The sequence below is a fragment of the Dipodomys merriami genome, unplaced genomic scaffold (assembly GCF_024711535.1).
Source record: "Dipodomys merriami isolate MVZ:Mamm:240054 unplaced genomic scaffold, mDipMer1.0.p SCAF_30, whole genome shotgun sequence".
NCBI classification, from domain to species: Eukaryota; Metazoa; Chordata; class Mammalia; order Rodentia; family Heteromyidae; genus Dipodomys; species Dipodomys merriami.
In genome coordinates this window covers 4,849,881-4,872,988 of record NW_027204493.1, presented here as the reverse complement: position 1 = coordinate 4,872,988, position 23,108 = coordinate 4,849,881, and the positions used below count along the sequence as shown (strand labels likewise).

Below are 23,108 nucleotides of genomic sequence, written 5' to 3'. Positions count from 1 at the left end.
TGTGGTAAATTACTAAGTCTTGGCTAATAAAAGGAAAACAAAACAAAAGAGAGAGTACTCAGCTAAGTTATCACTAGTTGCATCACTTCTCCAGTTGCAATGAATCAAAGAGTAGGTTAAAAAGAATGCACACAGACCCAAGAACTGTTTCACATTTTTGGCTCAGACTTTGCTTTCTGTATATAAAAGCCCTACTAGTGGTTCTATTAAATGAACATTTAACATTTACTATTTTGTTTATAATGGTTAAAACAGTAATGTTTGGCCTTGTCAGCTTACAAAATAAATCATAGCTGTCCTGAAGCTGAGAAGCATGGCTCAGGAAATATCTCTACTAGAGAAGGGTATCCCTTATATAGGCTTTCTAAAGACTATAGCTATCCTGAAGAGACTCTGACTATTTAGACTACAGAACAGCCCTATCAAGACAAATGCAGAGGACTTTATTCATGCTGGATAAATGTCAAAAGTCCTTTTCTTTTTGAGGAGGAGAAGCAGGGGCTTTTTAAAAGAATATTATAGAAGATTTCAAATCATTATTCCAGACTACCAATTCATATAACTTTCTCAAAAGGAAATAATTAAAATAACTATTACAAAATAATTGTTAAAAATAATTTAAAATACTGTGAAAATCATGCTTTACATTGAAGAACCATTTGTCAACTTTAGCTCCAAAAATTCATCAGAATTCATCACCCTCATCCAAAAAATTATCTAGATGTCTGAAATAGCCTCTAAGTAGTCACCGTACTTCCACTTTTCTCTGTATACAGTTATTCTCCATTCAGAATGGCTAGAATGATTCTTTTGGCTTGTCTTTCATTAAATCCATCCATGTCTTCCCATACTCCTCAGCTACTGTGCATACCTTAGAAGGCCCTGTTTGATCTGATATCTTCCCAATCCAACCTTTTCTTACATCCTTACTCATTCCTCCCAGGGAAGAAATCTAGCTTATTGCTTGGTTTTACCGATATGAGAAGAAAAACAAAATTCTTGGCTCGGCTTCATTTTAGAATGCAAAACTCTCTTGAGAATAATTCTCCTCTATTTCTCCATACACTTAAGTCTTCAGGGGCTGCCCAATTGGGATCAGTACAACCGAGACAAGCAGCTACCTGTCTATCTGCAATTATGTAGATTCTGGCCTTTTTTTCCTCTTGTGTTTATATTCTAGGAAGAGAGGAGGAATACTAATTATAAACAACACTAAAAACCCTAAAACAGTGAAGTACATAAGCAAGTCACACACACCTTTTGTGGGATACACAAAATAGAAATGCTAGAAATGCTCATCTCTGGGAAGTGCATTATAAGTGCCTTTTCTTCATATACCTTCTAGCTTAGATACTTTTAGCAATAAATATGGGCTACATTTTTAATCAGGGAAAAAAATAGCCAAAACTTTGATGATCATTAAAAGGCAATGCTTAGAAGGTTTTCAGAAGAATCCTGAGTAATCTAATCAAATTGAAGATTGTTATCAAATTATTATCTCTAATCATAATTACATATAATATAGACAAAAAAACTTACCTTCCTTGTTTTAGGACACTACATTTTAACCTTTGTACTTTGCCTAAACTTTTTTCAGTGACAAAGCAAAATTACATGTTTACGTAAAACTGCATTTTCACTCTTTTTATATAATTATTCAATACAAAGAAAATGCAAGATTAAACAAACTGTCTAATTTTAATGATTATATATTTGACTCTATAACAACAACTCTTACTCATACATTTTATACTGTACTTTTTGGCTCTTGGGTAGTTTCTATCCATTTCTATCCTAAATATCAATACACCTTCATAAAATACCCATATTTAGCAGAAAGTTCTAATTTTTCTAGCTTTACTTATCAATTAATTTAAAGATTACATTTTAAATAGTTACTAATCAATTTTTAATTTTCTTCAGGCTTTCTTGAGCAACTTTTATCAATATATAATCATCTAAGCCTATAAACTTTTTATAGTTTTACCAGTTAAATCTTTTCCTTCTCTCTATATTAATATGCATCATCTACATAGTTTTGCCTTTTTAAGGATAATGTGTAAGGTCTGTACTGGAAAATCAAATCTTGAAAGCAAGTATTTTTTATAAATTAAATACTTAAAGTACCGGTATTTATCAATTCCCTAACACATGTGCTTTGTATGCCAACAGAGAGAGTCAAAGGTAAGGAAGAAAAAAAAATCCTTTCACCCCTGGAAGAGTGTGTGACCTTAACTAACTTAGGGTACATATTTTGCATTCCAGAGGTAAGAGATAAGAGAACAAAAAGTTAAAAGTTCCATTGTATGTGGAACTTTTAAAAAGATAATCCTGAATGGCAAGTGCATCATTCACTTCTTTTTCTTTTAGCTATATAAGGATTTTAACTCAGTGTCTCAGTACTTGCTAGGCAAGTACTCTACCACTTGAGCCATGCCACTAGACTTTTTGCTTTTAAGGGGTTGCTTTGTTTTATTTTGTTTTCAAATATGGTTTTATGATTTTGCTTGGACTGGCCTCACATATAATCTTCCTATCTCCCCCTTCCAAGTACCTGGGATTGTAAGTATATGCTATTACACCTGCCTATTTATTCATTTTTAAAATATCTTTATCAAAGTATAATACTATAAAATCTACTCCTTTAAAGCATATAACTCAACTATGTTCAGTAAATTTTCCGAGCTATGCAACCTTCATCAAAATCTAGTTATAGAACATTTCCATTAGTATCACTCATTTTTGAGCTATGAAGCAGTGTAGGACAATTAAACAATACAGAAGATTCTAGAGTCAGCTTTTCTAGATTTAGGGCTTATCAGTTACGTGAACTTTGGCAAGTTGTTAAACCTATAATGCTCTGATATCACTTATTTTTGTTTGTTTGTTTGTTTCACATTCTGTGTTCTTATCAGACATAGAGAAACAGCAATTAAGATACAAAGTCCCTTACCAAATTAAGTTTAGGAAGAGAAAAGGGAAAGGTAAGTGAAACAAAACAAAACAATGACAAGTATTATGACAAAAGAAAGAAATGGGAGAGTTAGGGGAGAGCAAGGATACTACTCTAGCCAGTAGTTGGGCTGTATAGTCTTCTTGAAGTATACTCTCTACTTTCACACTTTCCTTGTTTCATGAAATGATGTCTCATCAGAAACCAGGATATGTAACCACATCCAAGGCAATAATCACAGTAAAGACCTGCAGGCAGCATAGATGAAAAGTATAAAAGTCTATGAAAGGAACAAGGTTTAGTAAAAGTCAATAAACAGAAAAAGGCATGAAGCTTAGTTGGTTTGGGGGAGAATTGTAGGAGAGTTAAGACAGATACCAGATCTCTGCATTATTTCACAATTTAAATCACCCCTTCTGTATCCAACAGCTTGAATCAACATTATGTCACTGAACATATCTGCAGTCTGAGTAAATTCACCATCACCATGGGCCAAACTGTGGAAGAACACTCTTCACTTACTAAAAACAGCAGCTTTTAAAATATAAGATTATTTCAAATAAAAACACTTGAAAAATATTTTATTTGACTATTTTGAGGATGTTCCAGATATGATTTGTGTTTCTTTTTCTTTTTTTTTTTCTTTTTGGTTGGTCGTGGGGCTTAAACTCTGGGCTTGGGTGCTGTCCCTGCACTCTTCAGCTCAAGGCGAGCGCTCTACCGCTTGAGCCACAGCTCCACTTCTGGTTTTATAGTGGTTTATTGAAGTCTCACAGACTTTTCTGCCTGGGCTGGCTTTGAACCATGATCCTCAGATCTCAGCCTCTTGAATAGCTAGGATTAGAGGCGTGAGCTACCGGCACCTGGCTTGATTTGTGTTTCTTTAATGGATGAGACTCCCACATGAGGGGAATGAATGTAAGGCAGAGAACTCAGAATAAGGAAAGGCATCAAGGCAACAAATAAGAGGACACTCATAAGGGAACAGTATATAATACAGTCTGATTTTTAAGAGTTTTCTATTCATACAGAAAATTCTGAAAGATATCTGAATACTGAATCAAGATATACACTGAAAGGCTGTAGGTGTCAGTTGGAGGAAATGTAGACTTCCAGTATGTATAAGTACTAGGCAGTGAGTGCTGCATTTTATGTGATTTAAATTAGGGCTAGATATATCACACTGGACCAACAGAAGAGGGTCAGGACATCCAACACAGGTTAGAGGAAATTGGGGAAGACCAAAAGGCAAGAAAAATGAAATTGAGGAAGTACATCCGAGAGATATTAAAATCTTTAAGATGGCCACTGATTGCAGAAAGTCAATAATGTTCTCCATTTGATAAACATCATTTTATATGATCATATGCACATAGCTATTGAGCCCTTGTGTTCTTCTCCTAAGAATATTTTCCTTTGTTCTCACTATGTGAATGTTTAGACTGCTATTTAATTAATCATGTCCAAGTGTAATTATTTGTCTTTTACTATTCATTGGGTATACTTGTAGATTTATAGGCACATTCTAATTACTACAAATGAGGGAAACTATGAAGCCTGTTTCTTTGGGTCTGGCTTACTTTGCTTAATACAATTTTTTCCAAATCTTTCCATTTTCTTACAAATAGGGTAATATCATTTTTTTTGATGGAACCATAGAATTCTATTGTGTATTTTCTTGATCTATTCATCCACTGAGGGGCATCTGGGTTGATCTATATCTTGGCTATGGTAAACAATGCTACAATGAACACGGTTTGCTGGTGGCTTTAATGTAGCCTAGTTTATGGTTAATTAGATAGATGCCCAGGATAGGATTGCTGGATCACATAGGGAACCTCCATACAGCTTTACAGAGTGGTTGAACAAGTTTACATTCCCACCAACAGTGTAGTAGCATTCCCTTTTGACCACATCCCCTCTAGCATCTGTTATTGTCAGTTTTCTTGAAATGGACATTTTCTAACTGGGCTTCTAGACTTTTGGAGGGCGGGGGGAGATTTCTTATCTAGTTCCATCCTTTCCTAGCCACCAACATTTTCTCCTTCTAGAACTTTTGAATTAACCCTTTTAATTCTCCTATTCCCATCTCCTTTCCCCTTTCTTCTCCCTTCCCCACTCTCTTTCTACTTTATAGATTACCTCAACTATATATCTATTTTTCTAGATTTTAAAAAGTCTCATGGTTTCCCTCCCCTGTTATCATCTACTTATTTTCCAAAGCTCTCTATTGATCTGTAAATGTTTACACTGTTTTATAGTATTCTTCTCTCCTTTCTTTTTCATTTATTCTCATCTTTAAGTAGTAACAGTTACTATTCAAAAAATCAATTTATGAATACAACATATCTTTACTGTCACCCCTTTCATCATTCTTCCCTATCTCTTATTTTGTCAACTTTGTAGGATATGTATTAAATTTTATGACAGTATTATCTCCCTACTTTCTGCTCTCCTTTCTAGAGTTGCTAAAACAGTTGCTCAAATGTGAGAGAAAATTAGCCAAAAGGGCTTCCCTCACCTTTCCTCATCTCTCCACTTTCCTCCTGTCTTATCCCCTCATCCTCTTGTCCCTCTTTCTGGTCTCCTCCTCCCCTTCTTTTACTACTTTTCCTCTTCCTTTATTCTTCTTCTTCTTTCTCCTTACTCCATCTCTCCCTTTCTCCCTCCTACCTTTTCTCCCTTCTCCCCTCTCTATCTACCTTTCTCAAAATTATAGGATTTTCTTTTCTGGAAATGTCTTCAGTTTTCTACATTTTCCCTCTCTCCCCTTAATTATCTACTCTGCTTTAGTCTCTATATTTCATGTTAAAGAACTTCCACAAATATCTGTTTATTAGTATTTAGCTAGGAGTCACAATCTTTTTTGTTTGTTTGTTTTTATTGGTCATAGGGCTTGAACTCTGGGTCTGGGCACTGTCCCTCAGCAATTCAGCTCAAGGCTAGCCCTCTACCACTTGAGCTACAGCACCACTTCCTTTTTTCTGGTGGTTTATTGGAGATAAGAGTCTTACAAACTTTCCTGCCCGGGCTGGCTTTGAACTGTGATCAACAGATCTCAGCCTCCTGAGTAGCTAGGGTTACAGGCATGAGCCAACAGCACACAGCTCACAATCCTTTAAAAAAAAAAAAAAAGACAAGATGCAGATATCTTAGGCTATGAGGATTATATAATCTGTAGCAACTACTCATCTCTGCCAAACTAAAGTAAAAGCAGCTATAAACAGTACAAATGAATGAATAAAACTATTCTACTGAATTTCACAGGTGCTGAAATATAAATCTCATATAATTTTCACATTATGAATGTTTATTTTGATTTTTTAAAAACTATTATGTTAAGCAGAAAAATGCTTTCAAAGATCTCCACATTCTTCTTCCTGGAACCTTTCATAAGCTCTAATGGCAAAAGGGCACTGAAGTTTCAAACAGAATTAATGTTCCTAATCAATTGATCTTAAATTAGGGACATTCAGTGCCATCACAAGTCTTCTTTAAAAATGTCAAAGGGAGGCTGGGAAACTGGCTCGGTGGTAGAGTGCTTGCCTTCTATGCATGAGGCCCTGGGTTTGATTCCTCAGCACCACATAAGCAGAAAATGCCAGAAGTGGCACGGTGGCTTAAGTGGTAGAGCGCTAACCTTGAGTTGAAAAACTGAGGGACAGTGCCCCACGACCGAAAAAAAATAAATAAAAAAAGCCAAAGGGAACAAAAAAGAAGGTCATAATGTTACAATGTGAAAAGGACTTAACTCACTCTTGCAGGTTTGAAGACAGACAAAGGGGATGAACTATGAGCAAAGGAATAGGGGGTAGCTTCTAGTAGCCCAAAGAGCAATCAAGTTGACACACACACATCCCGAGGGGTCTCAGAAAAAAGGACATAGCCAACACCCTGATTTCAGCTCAATGAGATATATACTCTACAGCAGTATAAGACAAAAGCTTCTGTCTTCTTTGAAACCATTAAGTTTGTGGTAATTTATTACAAAAGCCATAGAAAAAGATAAACATTTTTAAAATATATATCATTGTCATAAAAATCAAACTAAACAAGCCAGGTAGTGGCTCATGCCAGTGATCCTACCTCTGAGGAGCTGAGATCTAAGGATCATGGTTCAAAGCCAACCCAAACAGTAAAGTCCATGAGACTCTTATGTCCAATAAGGTACTCAGAAAATAGAGCTATGGCTCAAGTGGTAGAGCACTAGCCTTGAGCAAAAGAATGCCAGGGACAGTGCCTAAGCTCTGAGTTCAAGCCCCAGGACCAGGGGAAGGGATTGGGGTGGGGGATGGAGGAGGGGTGTTCAAAACAAAGCAGATGATACAAGCTAAGCCAAGAGGATCTTAAGCCAAAATTCAGCCTAAGCTATGTAGCAAGACTGTCTCAAAACACTCAACACAACAAAAACAAGTAGTAAGCTAAATTTAGTACATATGCCATAGTATTTTGGTTTTTAGTATATACTCTTAAATAAAACTAAGATTAAACTCCAATGCTTGCACTATAATAACTGTAATCTTGGGTAGGCAACTCAAAGCTTTGTGTCTGGATTTTCTTATCTATGAGACTAATAACATTTACACCGTAAGGAGGTGAAGAGGATTAACTGAAATATTAAAGTGCTTTAAATATGGTACATAAATAAATATGTAAAGTGCATAAAATGTTGCCTGGACTCAGTAAATGCAAATTTATTCTGTAAATTAATAATTACAGAGGTGAGTGAGGTAAGTCAAGCTCAAGAAAGGCAAACATCACATGGTCTCATTTGTAGAGTATTGCACTAAAATGATGATGATGATGATGATGATGATGATGATGATGATGATGATGACAGTAATGATAATGGGATATGAAAGAAAAGGCCCAAGCTTCATCCTACAAAATCTGTAAGTAGCCTAATAAATTAGCTTAAGTAGCCCTCAACTAGTTAGGATACAAAGATTTAGGAAGATCTTAGTTGGAAGTTAGCATGGGAAAAAGTAAGCAAGACCCTAACTCAACAAAAAAGTTGAGCAGTCAGTCCATGCCTGTCATCCCCAAAACCATGATACTCTACAAGAAACATAACTAAAGTCAAAAGGTCTGGAGGTGTGACTCAAGTAGTAAGGTGTCTGCCTAGCAAGTTTGAGGTCCTGAGTTTGACTCCCCAGTGCCACAGAAGGAATTAATGAAATGGAAACCTGCTATGTTGAGAAGAGTCAAACATTATCAAACATAATGCTTACAATAAACTAAAAAAGTATGATTATTTTAATTGCTGAAATGATTCTGATTTTTTAAATGTTTTTAGATCAAGTTGCATTCTAGCCAAAAATTTTTTCAGTTTATTTCTAGCTTACACATTTTAATATGCAAATAGGAATAGAGTATAACAAATTGAATGTGGTATAATAAACTATAATTAATATGTTATTAAATTCTAAGAGAAGTAAAAACTGTAGTTAGGCTTAGAAAATACTTTCTTTTTTTTTTTTTTTGTCGGTCGTGGGGCTTGAACTCTGGGCCTGGGCGCTGTCCCTCAGCTCTTCAGCTCAAGGCGAGCGCTCTACCACTTGAGCTACAGCGCCACTTCCAGAAAATACTTTCTTGAAAAATGGCATTCATATAACTATATTTCCTAAAAATTACAAGATTATAAGGGATTACAAGATATTCATTGAGCTATACAAGCTCAATCTTCAATAACTATATTCAACTTTATAAAAATACATGGGTTTTGCTGCTGATCACATGTATGGTGTATAGTGTACACCGTTATGTTAAAGACTGTGATAGACAATTTGCTCCAGGAAAGTTAGAATAAACTTGTGACTTTAAATGAGCATCATTATTCCACAATACTGTGAAATTTGGGAAATTATGTAATCACTTAACCACAATTAAAAAAAAAAAAGAACCTTGGGGAAGATAGGGAGGGAAGGGATGGTAGGGGGAAAACAATGGAGGGGGTAACAATGCTCAATAGGAAATGTACTCATTGCCTTGCTCATGTAACTATATCTTTACAATAAAAAATTTAAAAAAATTAAAAAAATAAATAAATAAAGTTGCTGCAGTTAAAAAAAAAATACATGGGTTTGAAGAGAAATGCACATATATATGCACTATGCCCAAAACACCACTATTAAACCTACACAAGAAAACTATGTTGTTTGTTTGGTTTTAAAGAAAAACACAAAAAAAGAGGGACTGGGAATGTGGCTTAGTGGTAGAGTGCTTGCCTAGCATGCACAAGGCCCTAGGTTCGATTCTTCAGTACCACATAAACTATAAATAAGAGAAATAAAATTAAAAAGAGAAAAAATTATAAAAAAAAAGAAAGAACATTACATGTTTGAAAATTTCTATGTTTAAGTCAACAGCAGTCAGAGACGAGGAAAGCCAGTTACTAAAAGATTTATTGTTTAGTTAAAACTCAGTTTACAATTCAAAGGAGTTTTAAAATCTCTGTGCTGTTATGAAGTTTTATGAGGTTTATAGTGAATATGAAAACAGAAATAAAAATATCTGGCAAACAGAAAATGCCAAAGATATTTCCAACATTATCAGCATGAATTTTCCTCTATCATTGCTTCTTACCTTATTTCAAATAACCAACTTTACCTCAACTCCCTGAAAAGACAATTGTTTCCTAGCATCTCTTTCAAAATCCAAATGTCTGAGGAACAAAGCTGAACAGAGAATTTAATTTATATTTTTGTGGGTTGAGGGGATTGAACTCTGGGTCTGTGCGCTGTCCCTGAGCAATTTCAGTTCAAGGTAAGTACTCTACCATTTGAGCCACAGTTCCACTTCCAGTTTTCTGCTGGTTAATTGGAGATAAAGAGTCTCACAGATTTTCCTACCTGGGATGGCTCTGAACCATGATCATCAGATCTCAGCCTCCTGAGTAGCTAGGATTACAGGCATCAGCTACCAGCACCCAGCAAGAATTATTTTTATAAATTTTAAAACTAGAAGGTTAAGTCCACAAAAGTAGCAGTTTTGTTAAGCATTATCAACACCTACAATAGTGCATGATATTTAATATATTTTAACAAATATTTACTGAATTAACAATTTGAACAATCTTAATTAGAGAAGGCAGGAGCCAGGACTGATGGTTCACACCTATAGTCCTAACTACTAGGAGGCTGAAAGCTGAGTATCACAGTTTGAAACTCTAATGGGAAAATCTGAAACTTATTGAAATAGAATGTTATGGAAGAGAATATAGCACAAATATTACTTAAATGACTGTACACATAACTGGAAAAAAATGAAAGGTGATATTAGGTATTTTTATGAGTTTTTTACATCTCTTAAAGGACATTTTCTAATTCTCTGCTTTACGTTCTCCATTTTATGTGAAACTCTTCACTGTAAAAATAAAGATATATAAAGATTGCATTGCACTTTTTAACTTTTTTATTCTTAATCGAAATCTAATTTGCACTAAAAAGTAGTGAGCTATAATATTTGCTGAAATGTTGTTTGCTGCAAAAATCTCAATGTTTGGTCAACTAACACTGAAGTTCAAATTACGTCTGAAACTCTGGAACTAGATCTTCATGATATTTTAACATGATTTTAATCTTTATAAGGTAACCATCTTCTACAGAAAAATGATTTATAACTTACAGTCAAATTTCGATCCCAGATCTGTATGCTTCCATTCTGGCAGGCAGCTGCTATGAGGTTTCCATCTCTACTGTATGTACATGTAGTAGGGATGACTTTTTTTCCCTGCATTGTCCTTGGTTTAAAAACACTCTTCTGCTTCTTTGGATTTTCAACTTCCCATATTCTCACAGTCCTAAAACAAAAAAAGATTTCATTTATAAAAACCAGTCTAGCTATAAGATGATTTCTTTGTTGTTTTGTATGTCCCTCCCCCATGGTATAACCTATGCTTTCACTGTATTTGATGTTGGTATAATTTGTGGAGGGGAAGGGAAAAAACAAATCGTTTAACTAGGGATACAGGTGGATGCATTGCAACAGTGAGATGTACAAGTCGTTATGTTTGGTGAAGGGGGGGGGGAGGATCGGGTGGAGGGAACAGGGAGTATGGGTAGGGATGGGAAGGGTAAACAAAGAGGAGGCAACAATGCTTGGTAAGAAATGTACTCTTTATCTTGCCCATGTAATTGTAACTCCCTCCTCTGTACGGTATTCTCACAATTAAAAAAAAAAACGACAGTCTAGCTGGGTGCTGGTGGCTCACACCTGTAATCCTAGCTACTCAGAAGGCTCAGAGCTGAGGATTGCCTTTCAAAGCCAGCCCAGGCAGGAAAGTCCATGAGACTCTTTTAACCACAAGAAAACTAGAAATGGTGCTGTTGCTCAAGTGGTAGAGCATTAGCCTTGAGCTGAAGAGCTCAGGGACAGCGCCCATGCCCAGCGTTCAAGCCCCACAACTGGCAAAAAAACAAAACAACAACAAAAACAATAACAAAAAGCAGTTTAATGTTTACCCTATAATAGTAAATAGGTATCTATAAAGAGTATCTTGATTTTTTTTTTTTTTTGCAGTACTGGGGATTGAAGTCAGGACCTTGTGCATATAAGCAAGCATTCTACCACTTCAGGTATGTCCCCTGCCCTGCTTAACTTTTTCTGTTCAGTGTGTGTGTGTGTGTGTGTGTGTGTGTGTGTGTGTGTGTGTGTGTGTGTGTGTGTGTGTGTGTGTGTGTGTGTGTGTGTGTGTGTGTGTGTGTGTGTGTGTGTGTGTGTGTGTGTGTGTGTGTGTGTGTGTGTGTGTGTGTGTGTGTGTGATATGTCCACACTGGCCTCAAACTGCTGTGTGTGTGTGTGTGTGTGTGTGTGTGATATGTCCACACTGGCCTCAAACTGCAATCTCCCCAATCTCACCTTTCAGATAACTAAGATCACAGGTACCACCGGTACTGAGTTAAATATACTTAAAAAGAAAAAAAAATACCAGGGGCTGTGAAGGTGGCTCAGCGGTAGAGCGCTTGTCTTGCATGCCTGAGGCCCTGGGTTCTATTCCTCAGCACCACATAAGCAAAAAGAAAAAAGCCAGAAGTGGCACTGTGGCTCAAGTGGTAGAGTGCTAGCCTTGAGCTGAAGAGCTGAGGGACAGTGCCCAGGCCCAGAGTTCAGGCCCCACGACCAGACCCAAAAAACAAACAAACAAAAAAAAAAAAAACAACCAAAGTATATACTATAAAACATTCTCAACTAATAAGTAAAGATACTCATGGAAATAAAAGAGAAAACATCTGTATTGTGCCATCATCAAATCAAAAAGCAAGTGGCAAACTGTTCTTCAAATCTATTAAAGATGCTCTTTCCAGCCAAGTGCCAAGCAATGGGCATTTCTCAGGACAAATGGCACAAGCACCACAAGGGGGTGGAAGGAAGTCCTGTCACAAAAAGCGGGAGTAGGAGCTAAGATGCCTTGTAGCCAACACTAAGATTGGCCCCCGTCACATACACACAGTCCATGTTCAAGGAGGCAACAAGAAGTTCTGGGTTCTGAGGCTGGATGAGGGCAACTTTTGCTGGGCCTCTGAATGTTGTGCTGGTAGAACAAGAATGATTGACGCAGCCTTGATCACAGAGGCTCAAACATAGTGCCTAGGCCCTGAGTTCAAGCTTTAGGACTGGTGAAAAAAAAAAAAAATCATTGATGCTGTCTACAATGCACCCAATAACGAGCTGGTCCTGATGAAAAACTCCATCAACAGCACATCGTACCAACTGTGGTAGAATTCTACTATTCACTGCCTGGGAGCTGCAAGAAGAGAGCCAGGCTGACTCCTGAAAGAGGAAGAGATTTTAAACAAAAAGCAATCCAAGAAAATTCAAAAGAAATATGATCAAAGGAAAAAGAATGCCAAAATCTGCAGTGTTTTGGAGGAGTTCAGCAGTTGAATCTTCTTGTCTACATTGCAAGACCAGGCCAGTGTGGCCCAGCAGATGACTATGTTCTAGAAGGAAAGGAGCTGGAATTCTATCTTGAGGAAGATCAAGGCCCAGAAAGGCAAATAAAAGTCATCCACCATTCTTAACTCATGTAATAAAGGTGCTTTTTTTTTTGCTCTTTAAAAAAAAAAAAAAACCTATTAGAGGTATTGATTAGTTAATACCCTCTAGGACAATGGCTCCTAAAGTCTTCTGACTACATATCCTGCTTGGTAGAACTACTGAACATCTACATCATTCATTAAGTTATAAATTAGTTACATATGCTATATGTTCTCTATAACCTGTACCAGAAAACATACTGAAAATAAATTATTAAAAAAGATAGATGTCCTGATCTAGGGTCAAGACAAAGACCTAGTGCCTCTGGCTGCCCCTGAGCTTTCTCAGCAAGAAATAAGTCACAATAGTCTAGATCTGGGGTAGGAACAGAATACCCTCGTACAGTTTAGAGAAAGAAGCAATGCCACTAAGGGAGGGCAGAATAAAAACCATTTAAAGCACTATGGAGGGTCCTCAAAACATAGAGCTTCCCTATGACCCAGCAATCCCACTCCTGGGCATTTATCCAATAGACCATAAACAAGGTTACACTAAAGCTACCAGCGCGCAATCATGTTCATTATAGCATTGCTTACCATAGCCAAGACATGGAATCAACCCAGATGCCCTTCAGTAGACAAGTTGATCAAGAAAATGCAGTATATGTACACAACAGAACTTTGTGGCCCGATCAGAAAGAATGATATTGTATCATTCATAAGGAAATTGAAAGACTTGGAAAAAACTATACTAAGTGAAGTGAGCTGGACCCAAAGGAACATAAGTTGCATAGTTTCCCTTGTTTGTTGTAACTAGAATGTGCCTATAAATCTACAAGTGAACACACTGGATAGTAAAAGAAAAAAATACACTTGGACATGATAAAGGATTCCAGACATTCACACAGTGAGACCAAAGGAGGATATTCTTAGGAGAGGATCACAAAGCCTCAATAGCTATGTGCATATGATCATAGAAAATGATGTTGATGACATGTGTAATGACAGAGATAAAACATATGCAAAGTTCTAGTAAAACAGAAAAAATAGATAACTCCATTTGTTAGGAATGGCCTAAAACCCTAATTTGAAAGGTCAAGATGATTACATTGGGTTAGATAAAAAGCAAGACTCATACAGAATATTTTATTGTATAGATAATTCTACAGATTGGATAGGTAGATAAACGGAAAGAGAGAGCAAAAGGACAGAAAGAGTAAAGATAAACTTATTTTTTCACAGTGCTAATGTTTGAACTCAGGTCACTGCAGTTGCTAGACAGTTATTCTATCACTTGAGTCACATCCTTACATAAACAATTTTCAAAACCCTGGAGTGACCATACTAATGTCAGACAAAAGTAAACTTCAAAACAAGGAATCTAACCAAAGGCAAACTGTTTTTCATGAATAGTCACTTGCTCAAGAGACATAACAATCCTAAATATAAATGTCCCCAACAGTAAGACTTCAAAATACAAAAGCAAATATAATAGAAAAGATGAAATCACAAATTTATGTGGCTATACACTTAGGGACTTGCCTCTCATTAACTGACAGAGAAAAGGACTCCTCCATTCCCCAAAATGAATATGTATACAAAGGTCTGAAAAACATTCCAACCAATATGAGCTAATTAACATTTATAAAGCACTTTATTGGACAAGTAGATGAACATTTTGTTTCTACTGCGTACTGAACATTCATCAAGACAGGCATATTCTGGATCATAAAAGAAAACTAAACAATTTAAAATAGCTCAAATCAGACAGTGTACTCTATCAAAATTTAAAAGCTGGGTACTGATGGCTCATGCCTGTAATTCTAGCTACTCAGGACACTAAGATCTGAGGATCATGGTTCAAAGGCAACCTGGGCAGAATTTTTACCTCCAATTAACCACCAAAAGCCACAACTGGAGCTGTGATTCAAGAGGTAGAGTGCTATCCTTGAGCAAAAAAACCCAAAACTCAAGGAGAGTGTCTAGGTCCTAAGTTCAAGACATAGAACTGGCAAAAACTAAGTAAATAAATAATAAATAAGCAATTAATAACAAATGTCCTAGCTCAAATATTTAGAAATACAGTAAAGAACTTCTAAAAATCCAAGAATCAAGGATTCAAGAGAAAAATCATAAGGGATGTTAAAAATATTTTCAATCCAATAATTATGAAAATAATATCAAAAGTCATGATATTCAGCTAAAGAAGAACCAAAAACATAAAAAATACAGAATGACATTTAGTAGGGGAGGGAAAAAGTCCTCAAATCAATTACTAGAAATGTAACCTTGTGAAAGTAGAGATAAAGGGCTGGGAATGTGGCTTAGTGGTAAAGTGCTTGACTAGCATGCCTGAAGCCCTGGGTTTGATTCCTCAGTACCACATATACAGAAAAAGCCAGAAGTGGAGCTGTGGCTCCAGTGGTAGACTGCTAGCCTTGAGCAAAAGGAGTTCAGGGACAATACCAGGTCCTGAATTCAAGCCCCAGGACTGGCCAAAAAAGAAAGCAGGGATAATGAAAAAGAAATGGAAAATAAACCCAAAGCAAGCAGAGGAAGGAAATAGTAAAAATACAAATGATCCAAACAGAAACCAACAAAATAACCAGTAGAGAAACTAAAAACTGGTTGGTTTTGTTTCCAGTCTGGGCTGGCTTGAATCAGGACAGATTGCAACCTCCTGAGTAGCTAGGATTATAGGCATGAGCCATCAGTGACCATCCCAAAAGCTTTTTTTTGTTTTGTTTTGTTATTCCCAGGCCCAGAGTTCAGGCCCCCCAACCAGACCCCCCCCCAAAAAAAGAAAGGCTTAGAAATTAGAAAGAAGAAATAAAATTGTCTTTCTTAAGAGACTACATAATCATCAATATAAAAAAATCCTAGGCTGGAGGCCTGGCTCAAACAGAAGGCTATACCTGGTACTACCAAAAATAAATAAATTCCAACAAGAGACAAAATGCTTCTAGAACTAACATGTTTAGTAGTAAAGCAATATTTTTTCTGACTAGCAACCAAATTAAATATTGACATCATAAAAATAAAACCAATCATGAGTAAATGTAAAATCTCTTTTTAAAAAAGTGCAATCAGTATGTCGCATTTGTAAACTGAAAATTACAAACCATTTCTGAGAGAAAGGATCTACATAAGTGAGAAGATGTACATTCATGGCTTTAATATTATTAATATTATTAATATTTCGATTCCCTCTATGTTGATCTTTAGATTCACTGAAATCCCCACCAAATTGCAGCAGGGTGGGGGGGAGGAAAAAATTAGATAAACTGATTCAAAAACATAAAAATACAAACAACTTGCATAATTGTTTAAACAATCTTGAAAATGAACAAAACTAAAATTTGTTTTCCTCAGGTAATTATAATTACACATATAAACACCCACTCATTTTATAAGAAGATCTCCTTGACAGGTTTAGCTTTGTTTCTGTTGTTGAGGTTTAGCTTTTGTCTTCTTTAAAGCTTTGTAATCGTAGCTACTCAAGAGGCTGAGATCTGAGGATCACAGTTCAAAGCCAGCCCCAGCAGGGAAATCCATGAGTCACCTCCAATTAAGCACCAAAAACACAAAAGTAAAACTGTGGGTCCAGTGGTAGAGTGCTAGCTATCCTTGAGCAAAAAAGCTTAGGGACAATGCCCATGCCCTGACTTTAAGCCCCAAGACTGGACCAACAACAAAACAAAAACAAAACCATGGTATTTTCTCTGAGGCAGTCAAATATTTGGGATGGAAACCTAAAGTTATAAGTTTAAATAATTTTTGCATGTCTTCCCCTAAGCTTACTTGGGACATCATCCACATTTTAACATCACCAAAATTCAGCTCATATTAGAAATGTAAGAGCTGAGTATGGTAGTGCACACCTTGGGAGGTGAAGAATGAGTACTGTTAGTTTGAAGTCAGCCTGGGCTACATAGGGAAACTGCCTGAAAAAAAAAAAAAAGATTATACTAATCAAAGTTATTTTATGAAGCAGTGAGAAGCAAAATGTAAGCTCAAGTAAGAGTTTGAGAATAGTGCACCAAAAACAGCATGCACTCTGAAACTCTAAAATTTAAAACACCTGAAAAAAAGAAATGACACCTTGCTCAGTATTAAAAGGCACTTTAGGAGACAGACTATCAAGAACAAGACAGAGACTGCTAGCCAAATGCTCCAAAGGCTATTGTCTTTTCTTTGCTATTTCCTAGATCCCTTGCAGCTAGACGGGATGAACTATGACAATAACATTTTGACTAAATGGAGTGTAAATCAAGGAAGTTATAAGATTTCGAGGAAGTCTTTACTAAGGTTGCAGACTCTTCTTTACAGCCATCTTACTTCCTCCTTCTGCCAATCATCTGGATATGATAGTTGGAATACAAGCAAAATCTTGTCAATGCAAAAAAATATAAGGTTCCCTGTTTCTTGATGTCCCAAGAATCACCAAACCAGTTCTGGAGTGACTAGAACTAGATTTATTAGTAAGAAAGAGGGGTAGGAGGAGGGAGGGCAGATAGATAACTGCAGTTATGCTATTTCCAGAATTGAATCTAATTTTAATTATACAATATGTGGTCTTTTGTGTCTGGTTTCTTTAACACATTATAATGTATTTGAGTTGTATATAGATTACCACACTTTGTTTATCCATTCACCAAATGAAAGAATTGCAGTTGTTTGCAGTTTCAATTTATCTGGTTACATGGGAAGCATATGTTTATAAGGAACTGGTTTTTTTTTTTTTGTTTTTTAACTATTTTTATTTTTTTTTTGGGGGGGGGGGTCCGGTCATGGGGCCTGAACTCTGGGCCTGGGCGCTGTCCCTCAGCTCTTCAGCTCAATGCTAGTGCTCTACCACTTGAGCCACGGCATCACTTCCGGCTTTTTTCTTTTTGCTCATGTGGTACTGAGGAATGGAACCCAGGGTCTCAGGCATGCAAGGCAAGCACTCTACCACTGAGCCACCTTCCCAGCCCTATAAGGAACTGTTTTTCAAACTAGTTATTCATTTTTTCACTCTGCTCTAGCAATAAATGAGCATGCCAAGTGTTTCCCATCCGTATCAGAACTTGAATCATTGGTTGTTTTAAAGTCATTCTAATATGTGTGTAGTAGTCAAGTATTATGATTTTAAATTATGTTTTCAAAGTAAATAGTGATGTTGAGGATTTTTCTACATGTTGATGATTTTCTATCATTCATTTCTCTTCTCTGGCGAAGTACCTATTCAAATCTTCTAATAAGATATCTATTTTATTACTCTTAAATTTTGACAACAACTTATTCTCATTACAACTTCTCTCTCTCTTTCTGACTGCGAGTGTGTCTCTGTGTGTCACTGTCTCTGTGTCTGTCTCTTTCTGTCCTTCCCCCTTTCCCTCCCTCCTCTTTTCATTTTTTTGTTTGGAAATACTGAGATTGAACATATTCTAAGCAAGTGTTCTACCTCTGAGCTATATCCCCAGCCCTGGATACAAGTTCATTTTTTTTGTATGTGTGCTTGATCCTGTGGGGCCTAGGGGCTATCCCTTAGCTTTTGCACTCCACCTGAACCACAGCTCCACTTATGGGTTTTGGTGGTTAATTGGAGATAAAAGTCTCATAGACTTTCCTCCCTGGGATGACTTAGAACTCTAATTATCAGATCTCAGCCTCCTGAATTGCTATAATTAGAAGCATCAGCCACTAGTGCTTGGCTGTTAATTAGATATGTGTTTGACAAGTATTTTCCAAGATTGCCTTTTTTGAGAGAGGATCTGAACCCAGGGCTTCATTCTTGTTAATCAAGCACTGTACCACTTGAACCATCTATCTTCAACCCTTTTTGCTTTTTTGATTTTATTGAAATAGGGTCTGGTACTTTTGCCCAGGTCATCAGCCTTAATCTTCTGACTTCATTTTCTTAGCACCTAGAGATTCACCACTGCTATTTCTTTTGGACCTTTCTTTGGGGGGGGGGGGGGAAGTACTGGGGTTTGAACTTAGGACCTCACACTTGCTAGGCAAATACTATATATCTCTGGCTCATCTTTTAAGGCTTTCAAATAACAGATATTTTAATTTTTTAATTCATCCATATTTTCTGGTCAATATTTTTAGGTAAGAAGTATTTACCTAACTTGATATCATAGAAACACATTTGACTCCTTCTCAAGTTTTATAATTATAAAGTTTATAAATAAATCTATAATCAACTTGAATTAGTTTATAAGTATGAATCAAGGCCAAGGTTTTGATATAAATGTTCAGTTGTTCTAACAGTATCTGAACATTACAAAGTCTTCCCCCTACTGAATGCATTCTGTATTGCTTACTTGTTTTTTATCTCTCCTCACAATGTTTCCCATAGTTAGCAAATACAACCAAACTATTCAGGGGGTAGAGACCACAGAGGATCACAGTCCAGCTCTGTGCAAAACAAAACAGAACAGAACAAAAATGGTGCAAGACTCTATCTGAAAAATAACTAAAGCAAAACACAAATCAGGGAGCATTTCTACAGTGGTAGACTGTCTGCCTAACAAGCATAAGGCCCTCATTTAAACCCCAGTACTGAAAAAAAAAAAAAAAAGACAAAAAGTTGGGGAACACTCCAAGTATCTTTTCTTTCTACCTTCAACTGTACAACAGTGAGAATCAATTACAATAGTCAATTTCTCTCTTTTATAACTGAACATCCTAAAGTCAGATAATACTTCAAAATTATGACATGAAAGGCCCCACACAAGCATAATGTTTCAATATTTGGCTTGCTTACAGTTCTTCATCACTAAAACTGGCATAATAAGACCAATAACGAGGGGCTGTGAGGATTAAATGAGATTAAGGATGTAAACATTTCTTGGACAATACTTGGAACACAGTAGGCACTCAATAAATACCAATCTCTTTCTTCTCTTCTTTTTAGACCATAAATTTAAAAATCAAAACTAATAAATGCAAGAATTAAGTATTTCCATTTATTTCAGTGGTTTATTACCAGGTTGAGCCAGTTATCAAAATAATGGGAAGGGGAAAAGAAGTTTACCTAGCATATAGATTATGAAATACAAAGTTATGCACCATCTGATAGTGACTAATTACATATAGTTTTATGGCTCTGATTCTCTGAATCTATGCCTAAAAAATAGCCGTTAAAGTGCTAGGCCATTAGGTATCTGTCAAAACATTTTATGTTGAAGAACACATATTTTAAAACTTGGAGTGAGATCTGGTCTTGTAAAATTAAAACTGTGCTTCATAAAAAAAGATTTAAAAATAGAAGAAGGATCTGCCTGAGCCTTTCTGGACAGAAAATGAAAACATCCAGAAGACAAGAAAAAGACACAGGTGGGGTCATTATATTGCCCTAGGCACAAATGCTTTCTGTCTTAGAATTCTGAATCCTAGCCAGTTACAAGTTCTAAACTTTCTGGCATCTGCTATGTAAATGCATCACAGCATTTGGCAGAAGTCAAGGAAAGCATTAATTTTGGATGGAAATCACTTAAGAGATCTTAGTTCAATTTTTCTCGAAAGACTACACAGCAACTTGAGTAATTTAAGAGTCTAAAACCTGCAGGTTCCCTTGGCAGAATAAATCCACCAAGAAAGACCTTCTTTTCGAATATGTCCAAATAATAAGGTAATGAAGTTCCACAGAAATGGGAAAAGATGTTCTAGCTTTTATGTAACCACATAACAATCTTTGTAAATACACATTTGACATGAGATTCATAAACATACATCCAACAACTAGAGGAAAAACAGCATAAAGGAAAGTTAGTTTGGTGCTAATGTTTTATATGTACATTAATGAAGCTATATGGCTCTGGAGCAAACTTAGAATACTCATTTAATTAAAAGCTTAAAAAGTTACATTCCATATGAAAACTAAAATTAGAATTAGGAGCTAATACTACAAAAAATAATTACTACACTCTTAAATATATAGCCAATTGATTTTCAACAAAATTATTCAATGGAAAAATATTCTTTTTACAAATGGTGCTGGAAGACCCGGTAATCCATATATTTCTTAATGTACATTTGGACCCTTTGCATCACAGAGAATTGTTTTTAAAGGAAATATTGGCATTAGCTGGGTGCTAGTGGATCACGCCTGTAATCCTAGCTACTCAGGAGGCTGAAATCTGAGGATCATGGTTCAAAGCCATGGGAACTGTTTATCTCCTTAACACTTTTATCTCCAATTAAGCACCAGAAAACTGGAAGGGGAGCTGTGGCTCCACTAAGCTTTTGCTAAGCGCCCTTAGCAAAAGAACTCAGGGACAGGGCCCAGACCCTGAATTCAAACCCCATGACTGACCCCCCCCCAAAAAAACCTTAAAAATATTAGTAAATCTTCACAGCTTTATGTATCATTTACAATATTTTCTCTCAGTTGCTGGGTTGTCTCTTAAATGTATTATTTCCTCTGCTGTGTACAGTCTTCTTAGTTTAAATTATAGTTATTTTTGCTTTTGTTGCTTATGATTTTTGTCAAATACTTAATTTCTTAATTTTTTACTCAGACCAACAGCCAATAAGTTTCCCCCCAATGTTTTTTTTCCTAATAATTTTACAGTTACATGTTTTATGTGTAAGTTTTTAACCCATTTAGTCCCTTATGGGACACTTACCTAAATATCTAAAAGGAATTCAGATAACCTAATATTAAGAAATGAAGTAATCTCATTTTAACATGGTCAAAAAGACTAGAATGTGCATTTCACAAAGGAAGATACACAAATGCACAACATTTTTGTTGTGAGATATCATTCTACAACTGCTAAAACGGCTATTACCAAAAAATAAATGACATCTCGGCACTGATGCTTCATACTTTCAATCAAAGAAATTTAGGAAGCCAAAATCTGATAATCTAAATTTAAAGCCAGTCTAGGCAGAAAAGATCAATTAACCAATTTAGCTGTGGCTAAATGGTAGCATGCCATCCTTGAGCAAAAAAAGCTGAGTAAAAATACAAGTTCCTGAGTTCAAGCCCAAAGAATAAACTGTCTTAGTTCATTCTGGCTGTTATACCAAAGTACTACAAACTAGATGGATTGTAAACAACATAAATTTAATTCTCACAGTTCTTATGACTAGGACACTTAGATCAAGGATGCTAGCAGATTCGATCTGGTAAGAGCCCTCTTGCTAATTCATAGACCATCTTGGTGCTATAACCTAATATGGCAAAGGGTAAGGCATTTGTCTCAGAAATATTTTACAAGGGCACTCATTATTCATGGCACTAATCATTCACTATCATGAGTCAGATTTCTAATACTAAAAACCTGGGTGTTAGGATTTCTACATATGAATTTGGTAGATAGACAAATGGTCAGTTAACATACTAAAACCTTGGGTGTTAGGATTTCTACATATGAATTTGGTAGATAGACAAAGTCAGTTAACAACATACATATATCACCTTTCTCAGCAACTCCACTCCTAATACATACAGAAGAAAAAAGCATATGCTCACATCACAACTTATATACAAATGTTCACAAAAACATTATTGATAATAGTTAAAAACTGGTAACAATCCAAATATGTATGGACCAGTGAACATATAATCAAAATGTAAAACTGCCATGCAATAAAATACTATCTGGCAACAAAATGTGTAAATTAACCATACATGCTATATATTATTTTCTTAAGGTTTCAATTCCAAATAACCACAGACTGGGTGACTTAAAACAAGAAACATTTATTCTTTACTATCTCACAGGCCAAAAGTCTGAAATAAAGGTGTTAGCAGAGATACACTTCCTCTGAAGGCTCTAAGGGAGAATTCTTTCTATCACAATAATTGAATTTATAACATCATCACCTAAAAAGAACATGTGTACTTATCCCCCATTCCGAACACCGTATAGACCATTAATCTGTGGTCTATATTTGCCTTTATGGATATTTCAGATAAATGAGACCATATAATATGTTGTTTCCTGTCTAGCTTTTTAAATTTAGGAAGTGTTTTGAGGCTCATCCATGTTGTAATATATAGTATGTAGAATGGGTAGTCCCACAAAAGATATGTCCACATCACATCCCTAGAAGATGTGCATGTTATCTTATTTGAAAAATTACTCCTGTGGATGCACTTCTCTTTAGGATCCAGCACTCAGGAGGTTGAAGCAGAATGATTGAAAGTTTAAGGCCATCCTGGCTACAGAGACAAG

At 36.0% G+C, this 23,108-nt stretch overlaps 1 protein-coding gene and 1 pseudogene across 2 annotated transcripts in view; one reads left to right on the top strand and one right to left on the bottom strand.

The window, feature by feature from the left end:
* Window positions 1–23,108, bottom strand: part of Wdr70 (WD repeat domain 70) — a 214,400-nt gene that overhangs the window by 76,106 nt on the left and 115,186 nt on the right. For both annotated transcript variants that reach the window (XM_070041066.1, XM_070041067.1), the window contains one exon: window positions 10,580–10,754. In XM_070041066.1, coding sequence (XP_069897167.1) covers window positions 10,580–10,754 — 175 coding nt within the window. The remainder of the gene's footprint in view (window positions 1–10,579; window positions 10,755–23,108) is intronic.
* On the top strand, window positions 12,273–12,955 carry LOC138840660 (small ribosomal subunit protein eS8-like; annotated as a pseudogene).